Source organism: Lingula anatina, chromosome 2 (assembly GCF_051362555.1).
Source record: "Lingula anatina isolate TDL-2025a chromosome 2, LinAna3.0, whole genome shotgun sequence".
Classification (NCBI taxonomy): domain Eukaryota; kingdom Metazoa; phylum Brachiopoda; class Lingulata; order Lingulida; family Lingulidae; genus Lingula; species Lingula anatina.
Window position 1 is genome coordinate 15,330,449 of NC_141768.1, and position 19,767 is coordinate 15,350,215.

Below are 19,767 nucleotides of genomic sequence, written 5' to 3' on the forward strand. Positions count from 1 at the left end.
ACAAAAAACAAACTTGTGAGAAAAAAAACATGGACTAACTTTGAGTGTAGAAATGGATTCATTAACCATTGGTAAGTATGGGAAAATTGCCGTTTACCCCAGGAAAATGAACAGTTGTTACCCTTTTAATGTTCATTACAGAATATGATGATGACTTTGATCTTGAATCAAATAGTTGAAAAAAAAAGCACGAATATTATTTTACAGGCTATCAACCATTTGATGGAATACCTGGACAGTAATTTGTTGACCCTTAACAAGCATCTCCTTAGAACCAACTTTGAACGTATTCTCGACTCCATATGGGTGGAAGTACTGGAAGAAATAAAAGAAGTGATAGCTCAAGAGGAAGAAGGGGTGAGTAACTGTGCCCCCAGCATGGAGTAAGGTATTATGCTGCATGCTGTTGTGACCAAATGACAGATGGCTCTCAAACTAAACACCTTGCATTCCTGTAAATATTTTTATTTGGTTGTCACTTTAACTTTAAATTTCTTTACCTAAATGTTAAGCTTTACCCTCCAAAATTTTGGGTAATTTAGTGCTTTGATAATTATTCGGATCCAAAACCAATATTTGATATCTCTCTAAAATAATTATGAATGTCTTTTGGTTTATGTCAATGTACCATAAAATTGGCTATAAATGTATTTACTGTCAAGACTCAGTTAGCACTAAAAATTGATAAAAGTGTTATGTTATGACTTCAGTCCTGTGAACTGTCCTCAAATTTAATCTTCCAGAAAACAAAATCTTTCTATGAAAGGCTGTATGACTCCTGCAAGATCTTAGAAGATTTTTTTCATGCTGGCAAGAAAGGGCTGTCTAAGACACAGTTGTATTCAGAACAGTACAGGGTGAGTTGAAACTGCTGCAATTAGTACCAGTAACAGTAATGAAATTTGGTTTTGTTTCATAATGAAGGTGTGAAAATAATGGCAGCTTCATTTATTTAACTGCACTTTAAAAGCATGGCAATATGTATTCTAATGAAAACCCGCCCATCTTCTGTTTATAACACTTCCACTGGAAGTTTGTCTCAATAAACAAATTAGTTCTTCAAATTATTTATCAAGTACAAAATAATTTTTTATTCTCTGTGTATTGAATATTTTCTATTTTTTCATCTAGGAATTACTGAAGTTAATGGAGTACAACAGGTCAAACACACCAAGACTAATAGAGTTATATTATCAGCAGAGATTAGAGGAACAGGTAGGTGTTACAGAGCCAGCTAGGGAAAATTATATTTCTTAATTAATAGTTTTAATAAGCTTTGCTATTGGTGTCAGTTGGAGTTTTCACAGGATTTGAACTGCTATCATGTGAAAAGTATATCTGTGACAACATAACCATTTGCTTGCACAGAGACATTCTGGACAGATAATGACTCAATAATCTTGAACAAATCTGATGCATTAGATTTAGCAGTTGAATTTATAAAAGTCTACTTGTTTATGAAATTATGTCCCATCTGTTTTTATGTACAGACACAGATGTGTCTGTACATATAGCCATCATCTGCGTCTGTCGTCGCCGTCGTCGTCGCCGTCGCCGTGCACTTTTACCGATAACACGATAAGTGGAAAACCATTTTACCTTTTGGCTTGAAACTTACAGAACTGATAAATATTCATAATACGCAGGTCAAGTTCGAAAATCAGCATGATCGGGTCACTTATAGGGAATTTATGCTGTTTTTTACTTTTTTCAGCATATATGCAGCACCGATAACACGATAAGTGGAAAACCATTTTACCTTTTGACTTGAAACTTACAGAACTGATGAATATTCATAATACGCAGGTCAAGTTCGAAAATCAGCATGATCGGGTCACTTATAGGGAATTTATGCTGTTTTTTACTTTTTTCAGCACATATGCAGCACCGATAACACGATAAGTGGAAAACCATTTTACCTTTTGACTTGAAACTTACAGAACTGATGAATATTCATAATACGCAGGTCAAGTTCGAAAATCAGCATGATCGGGTCACTTTTAGGGAATTTAAGCTGTTTTTTTCACTTTTTTCAGCATATATGCAGCACCGATAACACGATAAGTGGAAAACCATTTTACCTTTTGACTTGAAACTTACAGAACTGATGAATATTCATAATACGCAGGTCAAGTTTGAAAATCAGCATGATCGGGTAACTTTTAGGGAATTTATGCTGTTTTTTTCACTTTTTTCAGCATATATGCAGCACCGATAACACGATAAGTGGAAAACCATTTTACCTTGTGACTTGAAACTTACAGAACTGATGAATATTCAAAATACGCAGGTCAAGTTTGAAAATCAGCCTGATTGGGCCATTTTGAGGGAATTTATGCTGTTTTTCCATTATTTTCAATATAAATGCAACACTGATAACACAATATAAGAAAAACGGATTGGCCAATTGCAATTATACTCACAAGAGTGGTCAATCTTACTAAAACGCAGGTTGAGTTCGAAAATCAGCATAATCGGGCCATTATTTTAGAAGTTATACTGTTTTTTTTCACATTTCCTCAGATTCAATTATTAGGCATGTTAACAGTCTCATTATTTAACTAATAAGATACGTAAAAGTGTTTGTTTGGCATTTCCTGCAATTTTACAACATTATTAGTTGATTATGTAAAAATGATGGTAAACTTGTTATCATGTATTGTGTAATAAAGTTTCAAAAATGGAAATAAACTCATATCATTGCAGTTTGTCAGATTCAATCATTCACTATGTTCAGAATCTCAGAATGGAAGAGATTGGACATTTAACACTGCTCTGTTGATATTTTTCCCATCTCATCAATTTTCTTAGTTGGTCATATAAAAATGGCAGTAAAATGTTTATTTTGTTTTATGTTAAAAAAGTGTTAAAGATGGAAATAAACCCATTTCAGAACAGTGCTGTCTTGTTTACATTTTGGCATTTTCAAGGCGTGACTTTGAAGTTCCATGGGCCTGAAGACCTTTGCTAGTCACATTTTCTGAATATCTGTGATACAAATATTTTATAATTAAAAATTGATGGTCATTAAGCTGTTAAACATTATGTAATATTGCATCAAAATTTGAAGAAACCCCTATTTTGGGCACTGCTTCCATGATGACCATTTAAGGAAAATCATGTCACTTACTGTTCTCAAACTTACAGGAAAGAAACATGGGACTAAAATACAGCTTCAGTAGGCAATGCAGTCTGTTTTTTTTTTTTTTTTTTTTTTTTTTTTTTTTTTTTTTTTTTGCAGTTTTTTTTGAAAATTTAATTTTTTACATATTGGCATTTTCAAGGTGTGACGTTTAAGTTCCATGATCTTGAAGACTTTTGCTTGTCACATTTTCTGAATGTCCATGTTACTAATATTTTATTAATAACATTTGATTGTCATTATGCTGTTAAACATTATGTAATGTTGCATCAAAATTTGAAGAAACCCCTATTTTGGGCACTGCTCCTATGATGACCATTTAAGGGAAATCATGTCACTTACTGTTCTCAAACTTACAGGAAAGAAACATGGGTCTAACATACAGCTTCAATAGGCAATGCAGTCTGTTTGGTAAATTTTTCTGGCAATTTAACAGTTTTTTGTGAAAATTTAATTTTTCACTTATTTGCATCTTTATTTTCTGTTCTTTGTCTGTACATTTGACAGCTTTGCTGCCTTGTTTAGGTTTATCCAGACTTGTTCAGAGCTTCTGCTAAATTTGTCCATATGGTGTGAATGAAAAACGTCATATTTCAGTTGGTTATGTTTTTAGGCCTTTAATTTCATTTGTAAATTTATATAACTTGTTTTGTATTTGTTCAAATTAACCATAAGATTAGGCTTACAACCATGAAATTGTATTTCAGGAAGCACTGGAGAAGCATGAATATGGTGTTCTAACTGTGAGAGTATTCTACAGAGATGACCAGCTTGTTGTAGAAAGTATGTTTTGATATTTATCTAACATATATACATGTTTTTCTGTTTGAAAAAATTGTAAAGCAGCTGATTGAAAATGCTAAGTGTGCATTGTATATTTCCCACCAGAAATAAATGTGTTGATACTTTTTGTTCAATATAAATGTGACATAAGTTTTGAAATATGACTTGTTAATCTGTTATCATACTCTGTATGGCCTCAATGATGTACATAAAAGCACATTACAGAAAAGCAATCAAAATGGTGTGACTTTTTCATTGAAATACAACAATGCAAAATATTGAATTTGTAACCTGGAAATTTAGATATCATTGAGTACTTATGTTTACCTCATTTATGTAAAATCTGCCACTGTTTTATGTCAGTAGTCCATGTAGCTTTTGCATGTCATAGTTTATGTTGCAATGTTCAAAGTGTTTTTATTGTTATTTCAGTCTTACATGCTAAAGATGTCATTCCACTGGATAGAAATGGTAAGTTTTCAAATTCAGTCACAAATATTTGTGTTTATGCTATCAGGGAAAATAAATTATCTGTGGTGTAGTTCACATTTGTTCACATAACTACATGTAGTTTCAATTTGCGTCACACATTTAGCATATTTTCATTTTCAGGTATGATTAAATTGTTGGATATACTAGTACAGTATTTATTACAAGCATAAATAGTCTGTGACCTTGTCATTTATGTTAGAAGATAAACAATTTTCCAAATTTGAGCAAATTTGTACATATTTTTTTTATATTTCAAAACTCATACATAGTATTTGATAAAACTGGATAAATTCCCTGACTTCATTCCCTATTGCTAAATTAAAGTTAATATTCTCACAATTTGTCAGACTTATGAATTATCTCTGTGTATTCTAGGATTAAGTGACCCCTATGTTCTGGTAGAATTGGTCCCTGAACATGTGTTCCCTGACCAGGAAGTCCAGCAGACACGGGTGGTCAAGAATAACCTCAACCCTCTTTTTGAGGAGACATTTGAATAGTAAGTTTTTCTTATACTGTTATTATTAATAGAAACTTTTTGTTGCTAAACATTAAGACATCATAAATTTCTGTTAGTCAGAGCTACTTGTGTTTTTTTTTTTTTTTTACCTCAAAAGCTTTTAAATGCTTTTGCCTTTAAGTTCTAATTAATTATATTTTTGGGGTTTTACCTTGGCTTAAAAAAAACAGATCCAGTGAAAGAATGAACCCATATTTTTAAAAGTACTTGTATACACAGTTTCACTCACTGAATTTCCAACTCTATGGGCGTATTCCCAAAGATTTTAGATCGATCTATCCCCGTGGGGAGTCTCACTAGATTACTGTCAGATAATCCGGCTTAAATGTCCGTCCCGCCTACTACAAGCTGTAAGGGGGTAATTAACTTTCGTGCCCACTCGGCTGACAGCTATTTAGCGTGAACCCCCAGGGAGTTAGGTCGATCAAGTTTGGATAGATCTAATCTCTGGGAATGGGGTCTATCTTTCCAGCACAGTGAGTAAGAAGCAGTGCTGTCACCATGGAGCCTCTATCCTCTTTACTGTGATGGATCATGACTTGCTGATGAAGAACGACTATGCTGGGGAAGCCATTTTCTCTCTCAATGAAGTCCCAGGCATACACGGAGAGGAGGTGACAGGATACGAGGCTCTGAAGGAGTCCCACCTTCCTCTTACTCAGCCAAGACCAAAGAGTAAGTTTTATGTTGCAATTACTGGAACACTAGATCCAGGATTTTTGTTAAGATTTTGATTTTTGTTAAGCTAATGTAAAAAAGAAGATGAGAATGATTTTACTTATTTAATAAAGGGCATTTGGGTGAAGAAATTGCTTGTTTCTTTTCTTGTTTTGTTCATGATATTTTTTAAGGGGGGGAAAGGAAGGGGAATACCTTGTAAACTATGGGAAGGGGCCCATACCTGCTGTTTCCCTACTCTCTTGGATCTGTCATTGCCAGTCTTTGTCCCTATTCTCTATCACTCAACTTTTGTCATATAATTTCAAAACAGTCACTCTAGCAAATTGTTTATGCCAGTGCATCATAAATTGTGTTGAACATGCCAGTGAAGTATTTGTCTTTTTATGGTGATTGGATTATCCCATGGATCTATACTTGGACATAATAAACATCGTCATTATGTCCAAGATCTATATCAGTGTTTTGTTACCTATCATTTGCCAATGAAATGCCAAATGAACAGCTTGTTCAATATTACCAGCTTGTGATGAAATTTTAATCTGTACTAGGATGTTAACCATGTCTCACTAAGGTTCCTTGTGTTTTAGTGAGTGGTGCACTGTCTGTACTAGAGTCCAGAACGGATGACAAGATGGCTCAGGATTTTGTCAAGAAGAGGAGAACCATTGAAGAAGAAGCTGCTGCAAATTGCAAACCAGAATCTTAAATGTCTGAAAGAAGTTGGATATTGAAATATATTCAGTGCTTTGTTTTGTTCATGTGTACCAACCACAGGGAAAGAACCAAAGAGAGAACAGCTCCAAATGCTTGACTCTTTCGCAGCATTATCTTTGTTTTTTAGACTGTGGTGTGGCATGTGCTTGTAAACAGAGGTGGAAGTGCGTGTTGTTGTCTCTGCAAGATGTTAAGGAGCCAATCTCCCTTTTCCACTTAGAACTAGGATTTTCTTAAATGTTTGTCATAAATGATGAGGTTGGCAGCTGACAGTCACAGGGGTTGCAGGTTAAAGGAAAGTGACTGCAATGTAGTTTTCCTTTTAAAGGTATGGATTTTAAAACACATATAAAACATTCCAGGTATTATATGGAGCAGTTTTTTTTTATATTTTACAATAATGAAAATATACGGCTTTTGAATTGGTACATTATAACAATTGGACTATGTGTGCCAGATGTATTAATTAGAAAATTGGCCAAAATAGGTTATATGACCAGTTGCAGAAGGTCAGACACAATCAAGGTCATCAAACTGACCCCAGTTGAAGTGTATGACAGCGGACTGTTGCATCACTGGCAAATTATTTGGTTGCTACAAAATATGAGATCATGGATGTTGTTACTTTTAATCAAAACAGTAGGTGATTCATTTGCAAGTAAATGTGCCTACATAAGTAATTGGTTTTTCATATTTTAAAATTAACATTTTTTCATCTGCTACAGTGTTTTGTTTTCAATCCAGAGATCTTTTTTTTTTTTTTTTTTTTTTTTGAAGTGATCCTATTGTTTTTTATGTGATATTTGCAATGTGCACTTTGCTTCAAAAAATAAGAGCTAAAAAAGTAAAAGCTCAAAAGATCGTTATGTAAAAGAATGGATTTTTTTGTCAGATTAACCCTTTTTTAAAAGATACTTTTATATCTTTACATTCTTTTGCTTGAGTGGTTTCCATTTAGTAATACATTTTATTGTGGCCCTATGGATACTGGATTTTGCAAGTATAAATCTGCATTGAAAGATATTCACAGAAATCTACTCATTTTTAATGAAGATTTTGCCTTAGCTTACTCTGTATCTTCCAAATAATAGATACATTCATAAACCTAGACTGAATTAGTAGACTTTTCTGGTCAAATTATTATTTTTTAATTCTCAACAAATGGATGTTATCATATTATCAAATACTGTATATTGCCAGGTTATTTGTGAACCATTTCAGAGATAAAGCTGAACTATAATTTAATGTCCAGATTAGACTTATTTATACATATATACATGTATGTATATTTATTTGTACATGGCATTCAGCCTTAATTATATTGCTTACAGATCTTAAAGATTTTCAGCTGTATTGCAATCCTAATTTAGTGCAATTGAAAGCTAACTAAAGAAATTTAAACCATATATCCAGCCTTAAAACCAATATTTAAGTGTATTGACTGAATTTAATTGTTGTGTTGATGGAATGACATGTGGAAATGTTTAATTTAAATTCCTATTTTGTTTTTATATTTATACCATGGGTTTTTGCTGTGTAAATAATTTCATGTTTACAGTTTCAATATCTTATTACTTCATTCTACACATTTATATCAGTCTTAACATAAATTGTATATTTTTTGTAAGTGTATTATATTTTCATTATACATTTTTGATTGAAACAAACAAAAAAAAAGATAATTATGCTATTTGATATTGCTAAAACTTGTAAAGGTCTTTTAACATGCCCTTACAATTTTTAAAGCTTGACAGCATTTTGTCACTTATTGCAATCAGTAGTATATATATATATATATATATATATATATATATCTGGAGGCACTGGTAAAAGAAATCCCCTTACAGCTATGCCTTGAAGCTAGTCACCTTTCAGAAACAATTCATTTATGCCTTTGCTGATGTGTACATATGTTAACATTCTTCACTTTGGTTTATCTGTGACTGTTGTATCTATGACCCCCTTCCCATACCTAGATCGATCTAGCAGGATCGACCAATCTCCGAGGGGTTTCTTGCTAAATTGCGTTCAGCATAAGCGGCTTTGATGTCTGGCACAGCTTCTGAAGCTGTTAGAGAGTAATTAACTATCGTTTAGCAGCTTCAGTAGGCGTGCCAGACATCTTAGCCACTTAAGCTAAATGCAATTTAGCAAAAATCCCCTCAGAGATGGATTGATCCCGTTAGATTGATCTAGGTATGGGAATGGGGTCTCTGATAATTTCTCCAACTGTTATATCATATGGTGGTGCATCTTTTGAGTATGGTGTTATTTCATTTAACAAAATTTATTTTTTGTATATTTCCATATTTTCATTTAGATACTTTTCATTACTTTTATGTTTAAAATCTTTTTTCAAAATATAACTTGAAGGTATTCACTTTACATTGCAAATTTAGATGTGAATATTGTCCACGATATGAGTTGTTAAAGCTAACCCATTTATGAATGATCTCTACTAATTGTGCAGGTCGTATGATGTTGTAAAAGAATAAAGAATTCAAAGTGAATAATTTTGCCTTCGGTTTTTTAGTATTATTATTATGATGATGATGACGAAGAAGATCGATCTCAAAAACTGGATACATAGTTTACATTCCAACTTTTTCCTATTACCTTTTAATGCTATATCATGTTAAGCGTATCGAAACTCTGAACTACCGGTATCACATGGGTATTGCAATTTATCTCCGTCATCTATAACTCGCATCGTTTATTATACGACCCATTAACTGTTTTATTACTATTATTGCAGTCCCTGACTCTCGGAAGGATATTCGTGTCATCCTTCGTAAATTTAACCTTAAACTTTTTTCAAACGAGTTTCAAACTTCAAATGTCTCTCACCAATATTTGCTTTATTGCTTGTTCTCAAATGTGGAGGTTTCATATACCGTAGCAGTATTGAATGCTTAAAATATGGCATGTAAAAACTAGCACACCACAAAGTGGTCACGAAACTCCCATTGTCTTAGTGCATATAATCACCCACCATTGCTTCTGACCAGGGAAGTTTAAGAGAACCTTTTGTTAAAATTCCTTGTTTTAACCAAAAAGGATTCGTTTTCACCCACAATTTTTTTGTATCCGTGTGCCAGAGACAAATTTATTTAGTTCTAGTAATGTAGGCCTTCTGTTTTATCAGTTTTCAGCTTGCAACGTAACATCTTTCTTGAAATGATTAGAAGCAGTTACTGAAATTCAACCGCCATTCTGTTTGCACTGCAACATCAGACCCGCAAGTTTATAATGGAAACGAGCAGACGATTTTTTTACCTGCGGACTGCCGTCTGCATTGACGCACCAGCAGCTGAAATGAAAAACCCAGAAAATATTTATCAAGTAAAAGTAGAAAAAATAATTTGAATAACTCTGTCATCAAAGACAAAAAATATGGTCAGAAGAATTTATCTTTACGGTAGATATAGTAGTTTTAAGAAGTGTAGGTATAAAAATGAAAGTTTTTCATGAACACTTTCTATTGTAGGCCTACACGTTACGTAGTACACGTGTAGTACAACTTGATGTAGTACAATTCATGTAGTACACGTGTATTTTTGGTCTAAAATTAAGTTTTCTCTCATCTAAGAGGACATAAAGACAAGGCATTTGGAACATATAGCCGTTAACATATTTTTTTCTTCAATTTGTTAAATGATATAAACCACATGCTATGCCATAGACTTCAGCCAGTCATCTTGTTCGTTATCAAACTTCCACTATTTTGCCTATTCATACAAAAATTTCGAAGTTGATTAGTTGTCTGCCAATCGACGAGGCCGTCTTCAAGAATCCCAACTTCAGAATACAAGTCTAAATAATCTATTCCCCTTACCGTTCTAAATAGCACTGCTTGGGTCCAAACGTGCCGTCATTGTTACAACTGGGAGAAAAGTTAAAACGCGTCGACAACATGGCCTGTGCCCAGCAATTTGAAGATAACGAAGGTTCTTGCCACTTAACGTCCTCTGCAGAGTAATATATAATAAAGTTCCTTTAACCAAGCAACTAATGGAATAATATAAATTGTCAAATAAATCAAAATACCAACCATATAGGGGCCTACCCGGGTGCCATTCCTGACATGGGTCTACCATACAATAAATATATATATATCATTTATTTTTAATGATTCAAATCTGATCTTGGGCCTACTGAATGACAGATCACAAAAGTTCCAGAACACTTGCCATGAATGTAGTTCGTACCATTAAATGCCACATAGAAATAGTTCAAAGATTTCATTAAAATTTACTAAACGAGATACTTACTCTCTGGGTTATCAGAAAACCTAAGCCCAAACTTCCGCTTTAGTTTTTCCCGTACTGCAATGGGCCCGTTCGCTTTTACACTAGCCGGTTTTTTGCTAGGCAGATCAACGTCTGTTTCTATGCCAGTCCCTTCAAATCTTGAGATTTTTTTTGCCGGTTTAACATTATCATACTTTTTAATTTTATTTTCCTGCTTTTCGAGTTTTTCAGAATTCCTCGAATCTTCATCCTTGTCTTTATCATTTTTATGCACAATTTCAGTTGGCCGATTGATTTTCTTTTGCCCGAAAGGAAGCGCAGGCTTGATATGTGCAAGTTTATTGCTCACGTCAAATGAGAAACCGTCACTCCCTTCAGCATTGATAACAGTAGCTTCTGATCCTTTAGGTAAGAAATCTTCTTCGTTGCCAAACTTTTCTGCCGCAAATGCACAACAGATAGTTCCAAACAGAAATATCATCAACCATTCTGAAAAATCCATTGCAAGGATTTAAATTTTGAGTTCGCCTAAAGCTAAACGGCCGTTTGCAACAGAGCGTCGCAGGAATTACGTCATCACCTCGTGTTTACGTCATTGCCAAAAACACTTTGAAGTACATGTATACCATTTACTTTTGTCGAAATAATCGAAGGTGCAACGTTCTTTTTGGTATTTTTTTCTGTCAGTTCTTCTCTTTCAAATAAAAAAATCTATTCATTTGTTTTTTAAACATTTATTTTTACCCAAGTATAGCCAAAACAACTTGCAAGATGCATATCAAAATTATTAGGCCTATATGATTACATAGCACCCTCTGCTCAGACGTTACCTGTATCTCGGGAAAATCCCCGACTTTATTACATTTGTCATCTTAATATTTTAAAGCTTTGGAGTGGCAACAGGTTGCTCGTAAAATATAGTTTAATATTGTGTCTTTCTGCTGGTAGCAAACTGCCAGTGTGTCAGGCTCGAGATAAACTGATATTTTCGTCGTAAAATATGGCTGGCAGTGCTTCAGGTCCTTCACTGCCATTTAGGCTTTTTCTTCTACTCATAGTAATTGGAGGTGTCTCCATAATGGTCATGATGATGAGGACAGCGTCTTTGAAAACAGTTAAAATTGCTTATCATGCCTCGTGGTTTAATTACATCAACATTCTTACTGAATCCTGGAGGAGGATGGAAGCAGTTGTTATGGGCAATGAGACGATTCTGTATAATTTAGCCGATCTTCCTGCTGCTCTTCGGATGGATGAAGAATTGGCTGAAGAAATAATGACCAGTACTTTTAACCCTAGAGTACTGTACCATGACCCGAACTTTATGAAAGCAGTGTCTAAGATGGATTTGGAACTAAATACATCAAAATCACCCCGCACCCCTAACTTGTCTGATTGCCCGGACTTGCCAAAGGTACCGTCGTATGTGAAACCCTACGACGGTTGGATTCCAGTTCATAAGGAAGTCAACGAAAAACCATCGAAGTCTAAATCCAAAATACCAATTACGTCAGATGTAAATGAAACACACTACATCTTCCAAGCCTACTATGACAACAGAGAAAACGCACGTCTGGTTCGGGTGCTGTCATTTTCGACATCTGCAGGATTGAGACCACTTTTCTATTGTCAGCTATGGTTCACAGATCCAGAAACACGGGTTACTTACAATCGGGTGGTTCGTGGAGAGAAGAAATTTCTATACAGAAAATGCGAACACATGTAAGTGGTATTCAGTTTAATTAGCCAGCATTCTTTAAACTCTTCGTTCATTTGATAAATATCTCATATTAGTTCTGAAATAATCTCTAAAACAATTGAAATCTAGAGAGGAGGGTAGCTATGTTTCCTCCATTCTTTTTCTTAATTGCAAATTTCTAGGAAGACGGTGTCACAAAATTATAATTGCAATACATGTATGCTCTGCTTCTATAAAAATTCACGACAGATGTTGATCATATGGAATCAAGTTGATCAAAATATTATAAAATATATTAATCGTCCTCCAAAAGAGTTCACTCTAATGACATCGATTTCCAGGTACTTTCCTCTGTTCATCAACTGTAAAGTCGACAAAGAACACCCGATTCCATACGCAGTATCTATTGTCCTGGAACGCTGCATCATGCCGTACAATATTCTTATGGTAGTGGACACCACGAAACAACCGGAAAAGAAGGACAATGTGGGCATCTGTGTAAAACCAATGAATGGACCATATCAGAGTAGCACCAGGATGGTGGAATTTATTGAAGTAAATAAGATGTTTGGGGCAGAACATCTCATAATTTACGACTACGCCCACAATAAATCGCTTTTCTTGCCCATCATCAGGCACTACGTGAGTAGAAGAGTGATTTCGGTGATCCCCTGGTCGCTGCCCCCCTCTTCACGAAAAATAGCACAACGGCATGACCCTAATTTCTTGTCTTGGATTATAAGGTGTGGACTAATTGCTTCGTCAACCGACTGCTTGTACAGGAGCATGGCACGATTCAGGTACGTGGCATTCGTAGACATGGATGAATATATCGTGCCACGCTCGAACATTTCACTGAAAGACATGATCCGAGCTCTCCCGAAGGGACACGCTGTGTATTCTTTTCAAAATCGTTTATTTGACTTGGACTGGCTTCCAAAACCACAGGCTCTGCAAGCTCTTCAGACAGATTCTCGAATGTTCAGGTACGCTCCGAAAACACTGATGGTGACGGAATCAGGGGCGCCAAACGATACGCTAGCCCTTAAATATATAATGCAACCGAAGTCAGCTTGGGCAATACGACTTCATCAGCCTCTTTTATTGAATGACAATGGGACGCGTTTTACAGTACCAAGTAATCTTGGTCTGCTGCACCAATATCGCTTTCAAGTGTCTAAAAATTCCAATGTACAGCTGAAAAGGGAAATCGATCCATACATGTTGAAATTCAAGGAAAGCATCCTTTCAAGAATCGATGGAATTTTTAATAAAACTCGAGCTACTGTGACATTGTAAATTAGAAGCCCTTTAATTGGGTTCTGAATGTAAGCATCAGTCAGCGTTTACAAAACGCCGTCATAAAAAGGAGATGACTGCTCATAAGGAATGTTTTTTTTTTTTTTTACTTTTTTTTTACTTTTTATTTGCCCAATTCCAAAAACAGAATGCTGATTGGTAGTATGCCATTCAGCAATCTTCTCATTTGCATGTGCAGTTTCATATCAGAAAAATTCGTTTATAAACTATCACTGTAGAAAAAAATCGAAATGCATTCATCTTCCCCTCTCTATGAAATATTACATTGAAAGAGATTAAGTAGTGTACGAAATAACTTTATTCTTACCATTATACAAGGTGCACATGAATCAATATTCAATGCATGGCAAAGAGCTGTCCTTTCACCTCTCACAAAATTAGTCTTATGCACGTTGTTTATTAGGCTTCTCTATCGCATTTTGTGTTGCTATTGCATTGATTCTGAATGAATTTCAGGGTCTTTTATTTCCACTCTTGCAGCCCCGTTAGCGTAAAAAAAAAGAGAAATAGAGAGCGGAGAGTAAAATTTTATCACTCAGAATTTTTTCTTTATCACAGCAGAGTAAGTCGACAGCAATACTTACAAGAATATCTAGTGTCTAATACCCAATGCAAGCCATGTCACTCTAAGCAAAAAAGTTCAAAACCAGATTTCAAATTAAACTAGTTTTAATTATGATTTACCGGTATTTATTCTTTTTTATGTCAGATATTTGGCGAATTACTGTATATTACGCCACGTTAAGTCTTGTCATCGATGAAATATATACCATATGTACATTTTTAAAAAGCATATTTCCAATATTCTAAAATGTGAAATCCAGTGCACACAAGCAACCCATAGCTGAAGGTTCCAGAAGTCCATTGCATAACACCCTCTACTAAAACGATACAGGCCACTCATTTAAGTCGACTTGAATCGTAAAATGAATCTGGTAAAATATCAAAGATCATCTCAGAGCATATGGCTGTATTGTTCTTTCCGCCCATGAAACATATACTAGGTCACCCTTGCATCTCACTTCAAACTTATCTACATAGTTAGGCTATGCACTCAATATTTCATATGGTGACCCGCACCGTGCTATTGAGTAGCGGCTGCATAACCAGCGTTTATGTGCTTAATACAAAATTGGTAAAGTTTTCTGAGATTATCATCGGCTGACTCTGTGAATCTATCTCCTAGTACTTCTTTTGCGGCTTCCATAAACGACTCTTCCATTTCCTGGAAAGAAAAAAAGAGGCATAAGATAAATGTGATTGGCCGCCATCATTCCTGAAGAGTGAAATTGTTCTCAATGTGACAGAAAAAATCGAATCTAACTGACAGTTATAATAATAATAATAATAAGAAAAAACTGCTGATGAATTTTGACATTCCATTTGGTAATATTGAATTTATTCATAATTTCAGTTTTCTTGGTTACTATAAGTGAGTTCTGTGTCTTTCAACCTGAGATTACGCTACGTGTTCTCACAATTTGGCAGAAAAAGAAAATAAAAAGGATATAAAACTTCTGGTATTTAAAATAACATGAGTGCAAATGTTATGGGTCTAGGCGTACTTAGTTCCGCTTTAGTCTAAAAATGTGAGTTTTTGGAACACGAAAAATACAAATTTAAAAATATAGATATCTTATGAATATGTTGACTAAATATGTACAGAACATACATTCAAATGCATACTGGAATTGGAATGTAAGTAGTTGCACAATACACATTCCAATGAAGCAAAAATCAAATAAAAATCACAACTATATTTAAAATTTAAAAAACAATAATGCCATATTAAAATAAAATGAAACATAAACCCTTATTAAAAAAGGTGTCCTTAGTACCGAGAACATTTCTGGTTTGAATCCCTCTATTCGAGCATGTTGTTTTCCAGTAGAATGCAGTATATCTATGGCGTTATCTACATTGCAGTCGATGTATTCCATAACCTCATCGAATATATTAAATATCCTTAAAGACTGATCCTCGAAAGCGTCTGAAGTTTGCATAATTTCTTCATCCATATCCTTCAGCTGAGGGAACATTGCTTGGTACTCCCTATGCTTTCGGAAGAATCTGGAATAATGACATATGCGTTTTAAATAATGTAATATTTTTAAATAATGCAATTTGGGAAATCACGCAACAGCATGATGTAAAATGCATTTGTTGACCGAGTCTGGGTTTAGTTCAGTCAGTTTTAGTTTATCAACAAGAGAAAAAAACAATCCCATTTTCCAAAAAAGCCAATTAATTAATCATCAGAAAGGTAATCCTTAACTGTTATTTTCAGATAACGCACCAGGTGGAGTTCTGGACACATAGGTGACGAGTGATTTGAGAGAAGAATTAAACGTATTCATTTGTTGGGTAGGGTATCACTTTACTTGTCTTCAATCCTACGGGAATAGGAGTAGGTCCCTCACTGATAAGATGCGTTGCAAACTAATCATTTACGTCGCCCAGTGTTACCATCTTGATCAGTCTTAATATTTTATTGCATATAGTTTCGTTTACCTTACCTATTCACAATGTAATCACGTCAAAATCGTTATGAATGTATAAATTGTCTAAAAGACTTTTTGCAGAGTGAATACGTGAATATGTTAAATGTTAACACGTGACATATTATTGTATTTTGTAACTGTTAAGTAATAGCTTATGTAAAAACGTGCTAGAACAAATAATATTATAATGACGTCGTATTATGTTCTAAATCTCATATTCTACAATATTATATATCTACGCCTTTCTCCAAGCATCTTTCTCACAATATTTTGCGTGCATGGTTTGGAATATTATGCCAGCCATATTATATTAAAAGGTGACTGAAAAGTATTTTAACATGGTGAAAACAATGCTTTACTAACAGGTATTACAGATCACATTCCAAAAGGTACAATAAAATGACAGGAGAGTCATATGAGAGAATGAAAAATTTAAGTGGGTACTTTAATTAAATGTGAAACTGACAGTCATTTTTTATTAAATGGCAGAGAATCTATGGTGCGCATTTTTTTTATTAAATTAACCCGCCATAATGAAAACAAAAGAGCAATAGCACAGATGAAGTGGTAAAAACGTAATCAGAGAAAGATGGATTGTCGAGTGACAGATGTCGTGATTATCGCTAGGAAACATACATTTTCGCTAGTCTCAGTCACATTGAATGATGGTAATATTACACGGATCAGATGAAATGTGAGACAAATTTTATATGCGGATTATTCTTAAGACCCACCAAAATGACAAGATAAATAATGATAATTAGGATAACCCGATATTAGAGTTGTTTTACCGCCACACACCATTACGAATGAAAATAATTAGCCTCTTACATATATTCTGTACTTGTTTTATGACATATACTCTAAACGTAAATTAGTAAATTGTCTTTATCTTCTACATTGAAATATACCAACTAAATAATACAACCATCTTAATGACCCAACTGAGACAAATTTAACTAGTGCAAGGAACAATTCCATGCACTAGTTAAATTTGGGCTCATTTGCAATACCAAAACGTCTACGGTCTCTATCCGTAACCAAGTTTGTCGAGATTGATTGACTTGTTGTCACACAGTCAAAATATTAGTATCCTTTGAATGTTGCACGCGGAAGAAGAATGAACTGGATTGTTTTGATTTTGGAAAATTGGATGCTAGTTGGTATCTCTGCCATCTTCCAGACAGTCTCTAATAATAATTCTCCCGTTATTTCAAGTAAAGACTTGATTTCCGGGAGGACCCTATCAAAATAGATGAGTTTACCTATAGGGATGCACGTAACCCGACTTTACTGCATACTATAAACCGATCAATAGCGACCGCTGACTGCAACCTCACTCACCGCATTAAGTTGTCCTTTGCAGTGTCTTCTAACTTCCTGTTGATAGCTTTCCATGAATTCTTTAAATTAAACACTTGGCGATAGGTGGTATAGGGGAGTCGAGGGTCCACCTTCCGTGGAGGCTCGTCATAGTGATTATCCAAGCCTCCGTCGCTGGAAGACGAACAACCCATGTGGTCCTGATCTACTGCTTGGAAGACTGAATGTGACTGAACTACTTAGTAAGCCCTTCGCTAATGCCGTGCCACACACAAGCAATTGCTTTGATTGAACTCAAGTCCTGTCAATTAGTTCGAAACAGATCGAAATCGATGAATATTCTTGTTGTGGAATGAAAGACTATCTGTGTGTTGCCTCAAAAACCGTGCTCACAAACCAATGAACAAAATGCAAAAAAAAAGTAAGCACGAACAGTCTTGTCATAAAATCGCTTCGTCAATCTCACAAGACGTTCCTTTAAAGAAATAGTCTTTAAGTCCATTAAAGTTTGCCAACAACACTGCCTTGACTACCGTCTCTACTACTCAGGTTATCTGACAATGGGCGGCAAACAGTGCAGCTCACTGCATCCCCACTTTTCCATACTGCCAATAAATATCAATATGGTTACCAAATATACTGTCAACACCACGGTCAATTGAACAGTTGTTTACATCGACTGAACGTTTAGGGTATTTAGTCTGTATTTAAGAATGCCGTCCCAATATTTGCGTTTCTAGACGCATGTGTGTCGGGCTCGTTTGCCGTGTTGCTATATGGTCAATGCATTGTTCGGAGGATGTGTTTGGCTATGACGTCTGTGATCATTGTACTAGCATTGATTTCTGACACGTTAAGAAAATACCCATGTCCTTTATTTAGGATCCATTACAGCTCATAGCTTCAGCTTTTCCATCTTATGAAAATATTTTAGTTTACAATTTCATGTCTTACGAGATTACATGTTTGTATGTATGTGATTATGCTAGAAGTCGAAAAGTGAGAACTATCTATTCTGTTGGCAGTGAATTTTTTCATCGGATGATCGATATACAATCACATTAACGTATACATTGTATATATATTAATTCGCAATGTCTTCACTGGTGCATATTAATTGGTATTTTTTTACCACTATTGTATCCTTGGCAATTAACTCTCTGTCTCTCTCTTTCTCAAATAACTCAAAAAACTAACACGCCAATCTTTTACCACCTGCAGTTAACAGCAAATGTCACCTCTTAGGTGTTATTGTGACTGAAATATGATTTCAGGGTAAGTATTAAATGGCCGGCAGATCAAGGTTGTTGTCTCAATCACCACGAAAAGACAGGCAACCACTTAAACCTGGAAATGAAATTTTGTATGGGATCACATCAATTAGAAACAGCGAGAGAAGTAGGCCTGCTCAATCCATAGTGCAACCAAGCCATAAACCAGTGGTACAATAACTAAAATGTCTAAGGGTATGTGAAGTACATGACACAATGCATTTATGTATGTAAGGAGTGGGGTGCTGAGTGACCCGCCCCATTACCCCTTTCCAAAACACTTTAACGGATTCATCTATATGTAGGGCCTACTCGTCCCTTCCACAAAATAAATGGATATAGATAAGAAGAAGAAGCAGAAAAAAGAAAGAAAGAAAGAAAGAAAGAAAGAAAGAAAGAAAGAAAGAAAGAAAGAAACATGCTGCATGCTTTCAGTACAACAAATCCAACCCATACATTCACTCATTAGATTATTTGTTCATTCAAAAGATTGTCTCCTAACAAAAATCAACTTGGGAAACAAGTTTTGATACAGTACTAGTGTTGTAAATAAATGAATTCAACATTGGCCATTAAAATAATTTCGCCATTGTGCTTAGTCCCGAACTTTTTTTTTTTGCTTTATTACTTATGAAGTGTTATGCACAAGAGTGACTTTGAACAGTGTCAAAATGAAGCGCATTTTTCGACTGATACATGTGTAACTATCATAGGGATAACATACTGTACTGTACTGTCATTCTAAAACCTTTTGAATTTCGTTTTACGAAAAGAAAGAAAGAAATCAAAATTCCACATCAACAGAAGTTGAGGATAGCGGTAGATGACATACATGTACCTTTACTATTTTGAACACGAAAGACCAACTAACGGATCAAACGCACCAGGATGTATGAAGAAATAGGAAGTCAATAATATTGACCTTAAAGGGGAAAGTATCAAAAATGTTTTCACGATCCACGAAGTATTTTGAGACAATAATTTTCTTTCTGAGACAATAGACAAAAGTCATACGTCGGAAATCTGGCAGAGATTGCAACATTTCTGGATATCTTCATTTTTGGTGATAAG

General features: G+C 34.8%; 4 protein-coding genes across 11 annotated transcripts in view; 2 read left to right on the forward strand and 2 right to left on the reverse strand.

Annotated features, from left to right (window-relative positions):
* LOC106156775 (BAI1-associated protein 3) overlaps nucleotides 1–8,845 on the forward strand; it is a 43,292-nt gene extending 34,447 nt beyond the window's left edge. For all 8 annotated transcript variants that reach the window (XM_013532197.3, XM_013532196.3, XM_087003197.1 and 5 more), the window contains 8 exons: nucleotides 208–357; nucleotides 744–857; nucleotides 1,132–1,215; nucleotides 3,850–3,925; nucleotides 4,358–4,396; nucleotides 4,793–4,916; nucleotides 5,410–5,612; nucleotides 6,206–8,845. In XM_013532197.3, coding sequence (XP_013387651.2) covers nucleotides 208–357; nucleotides 744–857; nucleotides 1,132–1,215; nucleotides 3,850–3,925; nucleotides 4,358–4,396; nucleotides 4,793–4,916; nucleotides 5,410–5,612; nucleotides 6,206–6,324 — 909 coding nt within the window. In that variant the 3' untranslated portion in view covers nucleotides 6,325–8,845. The remainder of the gene's footprint in view (nucleotides 1–207; nucleotides 358–743; nucleotides 858–1,131; nucleotides 1,216–3,849; nucleotides 3,926–4,357; nucleotides 4,397–4,792; nucleotides 4,917–5,409; nucleotides 5,613–6,205) is intronic.
* Nucleotides 8,846–9,169: 324 nt separating this feature from the next.
* On the reverse strand, nucleotides 9,170–11,140 carry LOC147763420 (uncharacterized). Its single transcript, XM_087003204.1, has 3 exons — nucleotides 10,604–11,140; nucleotides 10,168–10,300; nucleotides 9,170–9,642 (listed from the first exon to the last, which is right to left on the reverse strand). The coding sequence occupies exons 1-3, from the start codon at nucleotides 11,082–11,084 to the stop codon at nucleotides 9,534–9,536; spliced, it is 723 nt and encodes a 240-aa protein (XP_086859330.1). The 5' UTR covers nucleotides 11,085–11,140; the 3' UTR covers nucleotides 9,170–9,533.
* Nucleotides 11,141–11,312: 172 nt separating this feature from the next.
* LOC106156770 (beta-1,4-galactosyltransferase galt-1) lies at nucleotides 11,313–13,857 on the forward strand. Its single transcript, XM_013532189.2, has 2 exons — nucleotides 11,313–12,304; nucleotides 12,623–13,857. The coding sequence occupies exons 1-2, from the start codon at nucleotides 11,583–11,585 to the stop codon at nucleotides 13,578–13,580; spliced, it is 1,680 nt and encodes a 559-aa protein (XP_013387643.2). The 5' UTR covers nucleotides 11,313–11,582; the 3' UTR covers nucleotides 13,581–13,857.
* Nucleotides 13,858–14,252: 395 nt separating this feature from the next.
* On the reverse strand, nucleotides 14,253–18,198 carry LOC106156771 (uncharacterized). The gene is made up of 3 exons (XM_013532190.2): nucleotides 17,447–18,198; nucleotides 15,440–15,671; nucleotides 14,253–14,826 (listed from the first exon to the last, which is right to left on the reverse strand). The coding sequence occupies exons 1-3, from the start codon at nucleotides 17,617–17,619 to the stop codon at nucleotides 14,686–14,688; spliced, it is 546 nt and encodes a 181-aa protein (XP_013387644.1). The 5' UTR covers nucleotides 17,620–18,198; the 3' UTR covers nucleotides 14,253–14,685.
* Nucleotides 18,199–19,767: the final 1,569 nt, after the last annotated feature.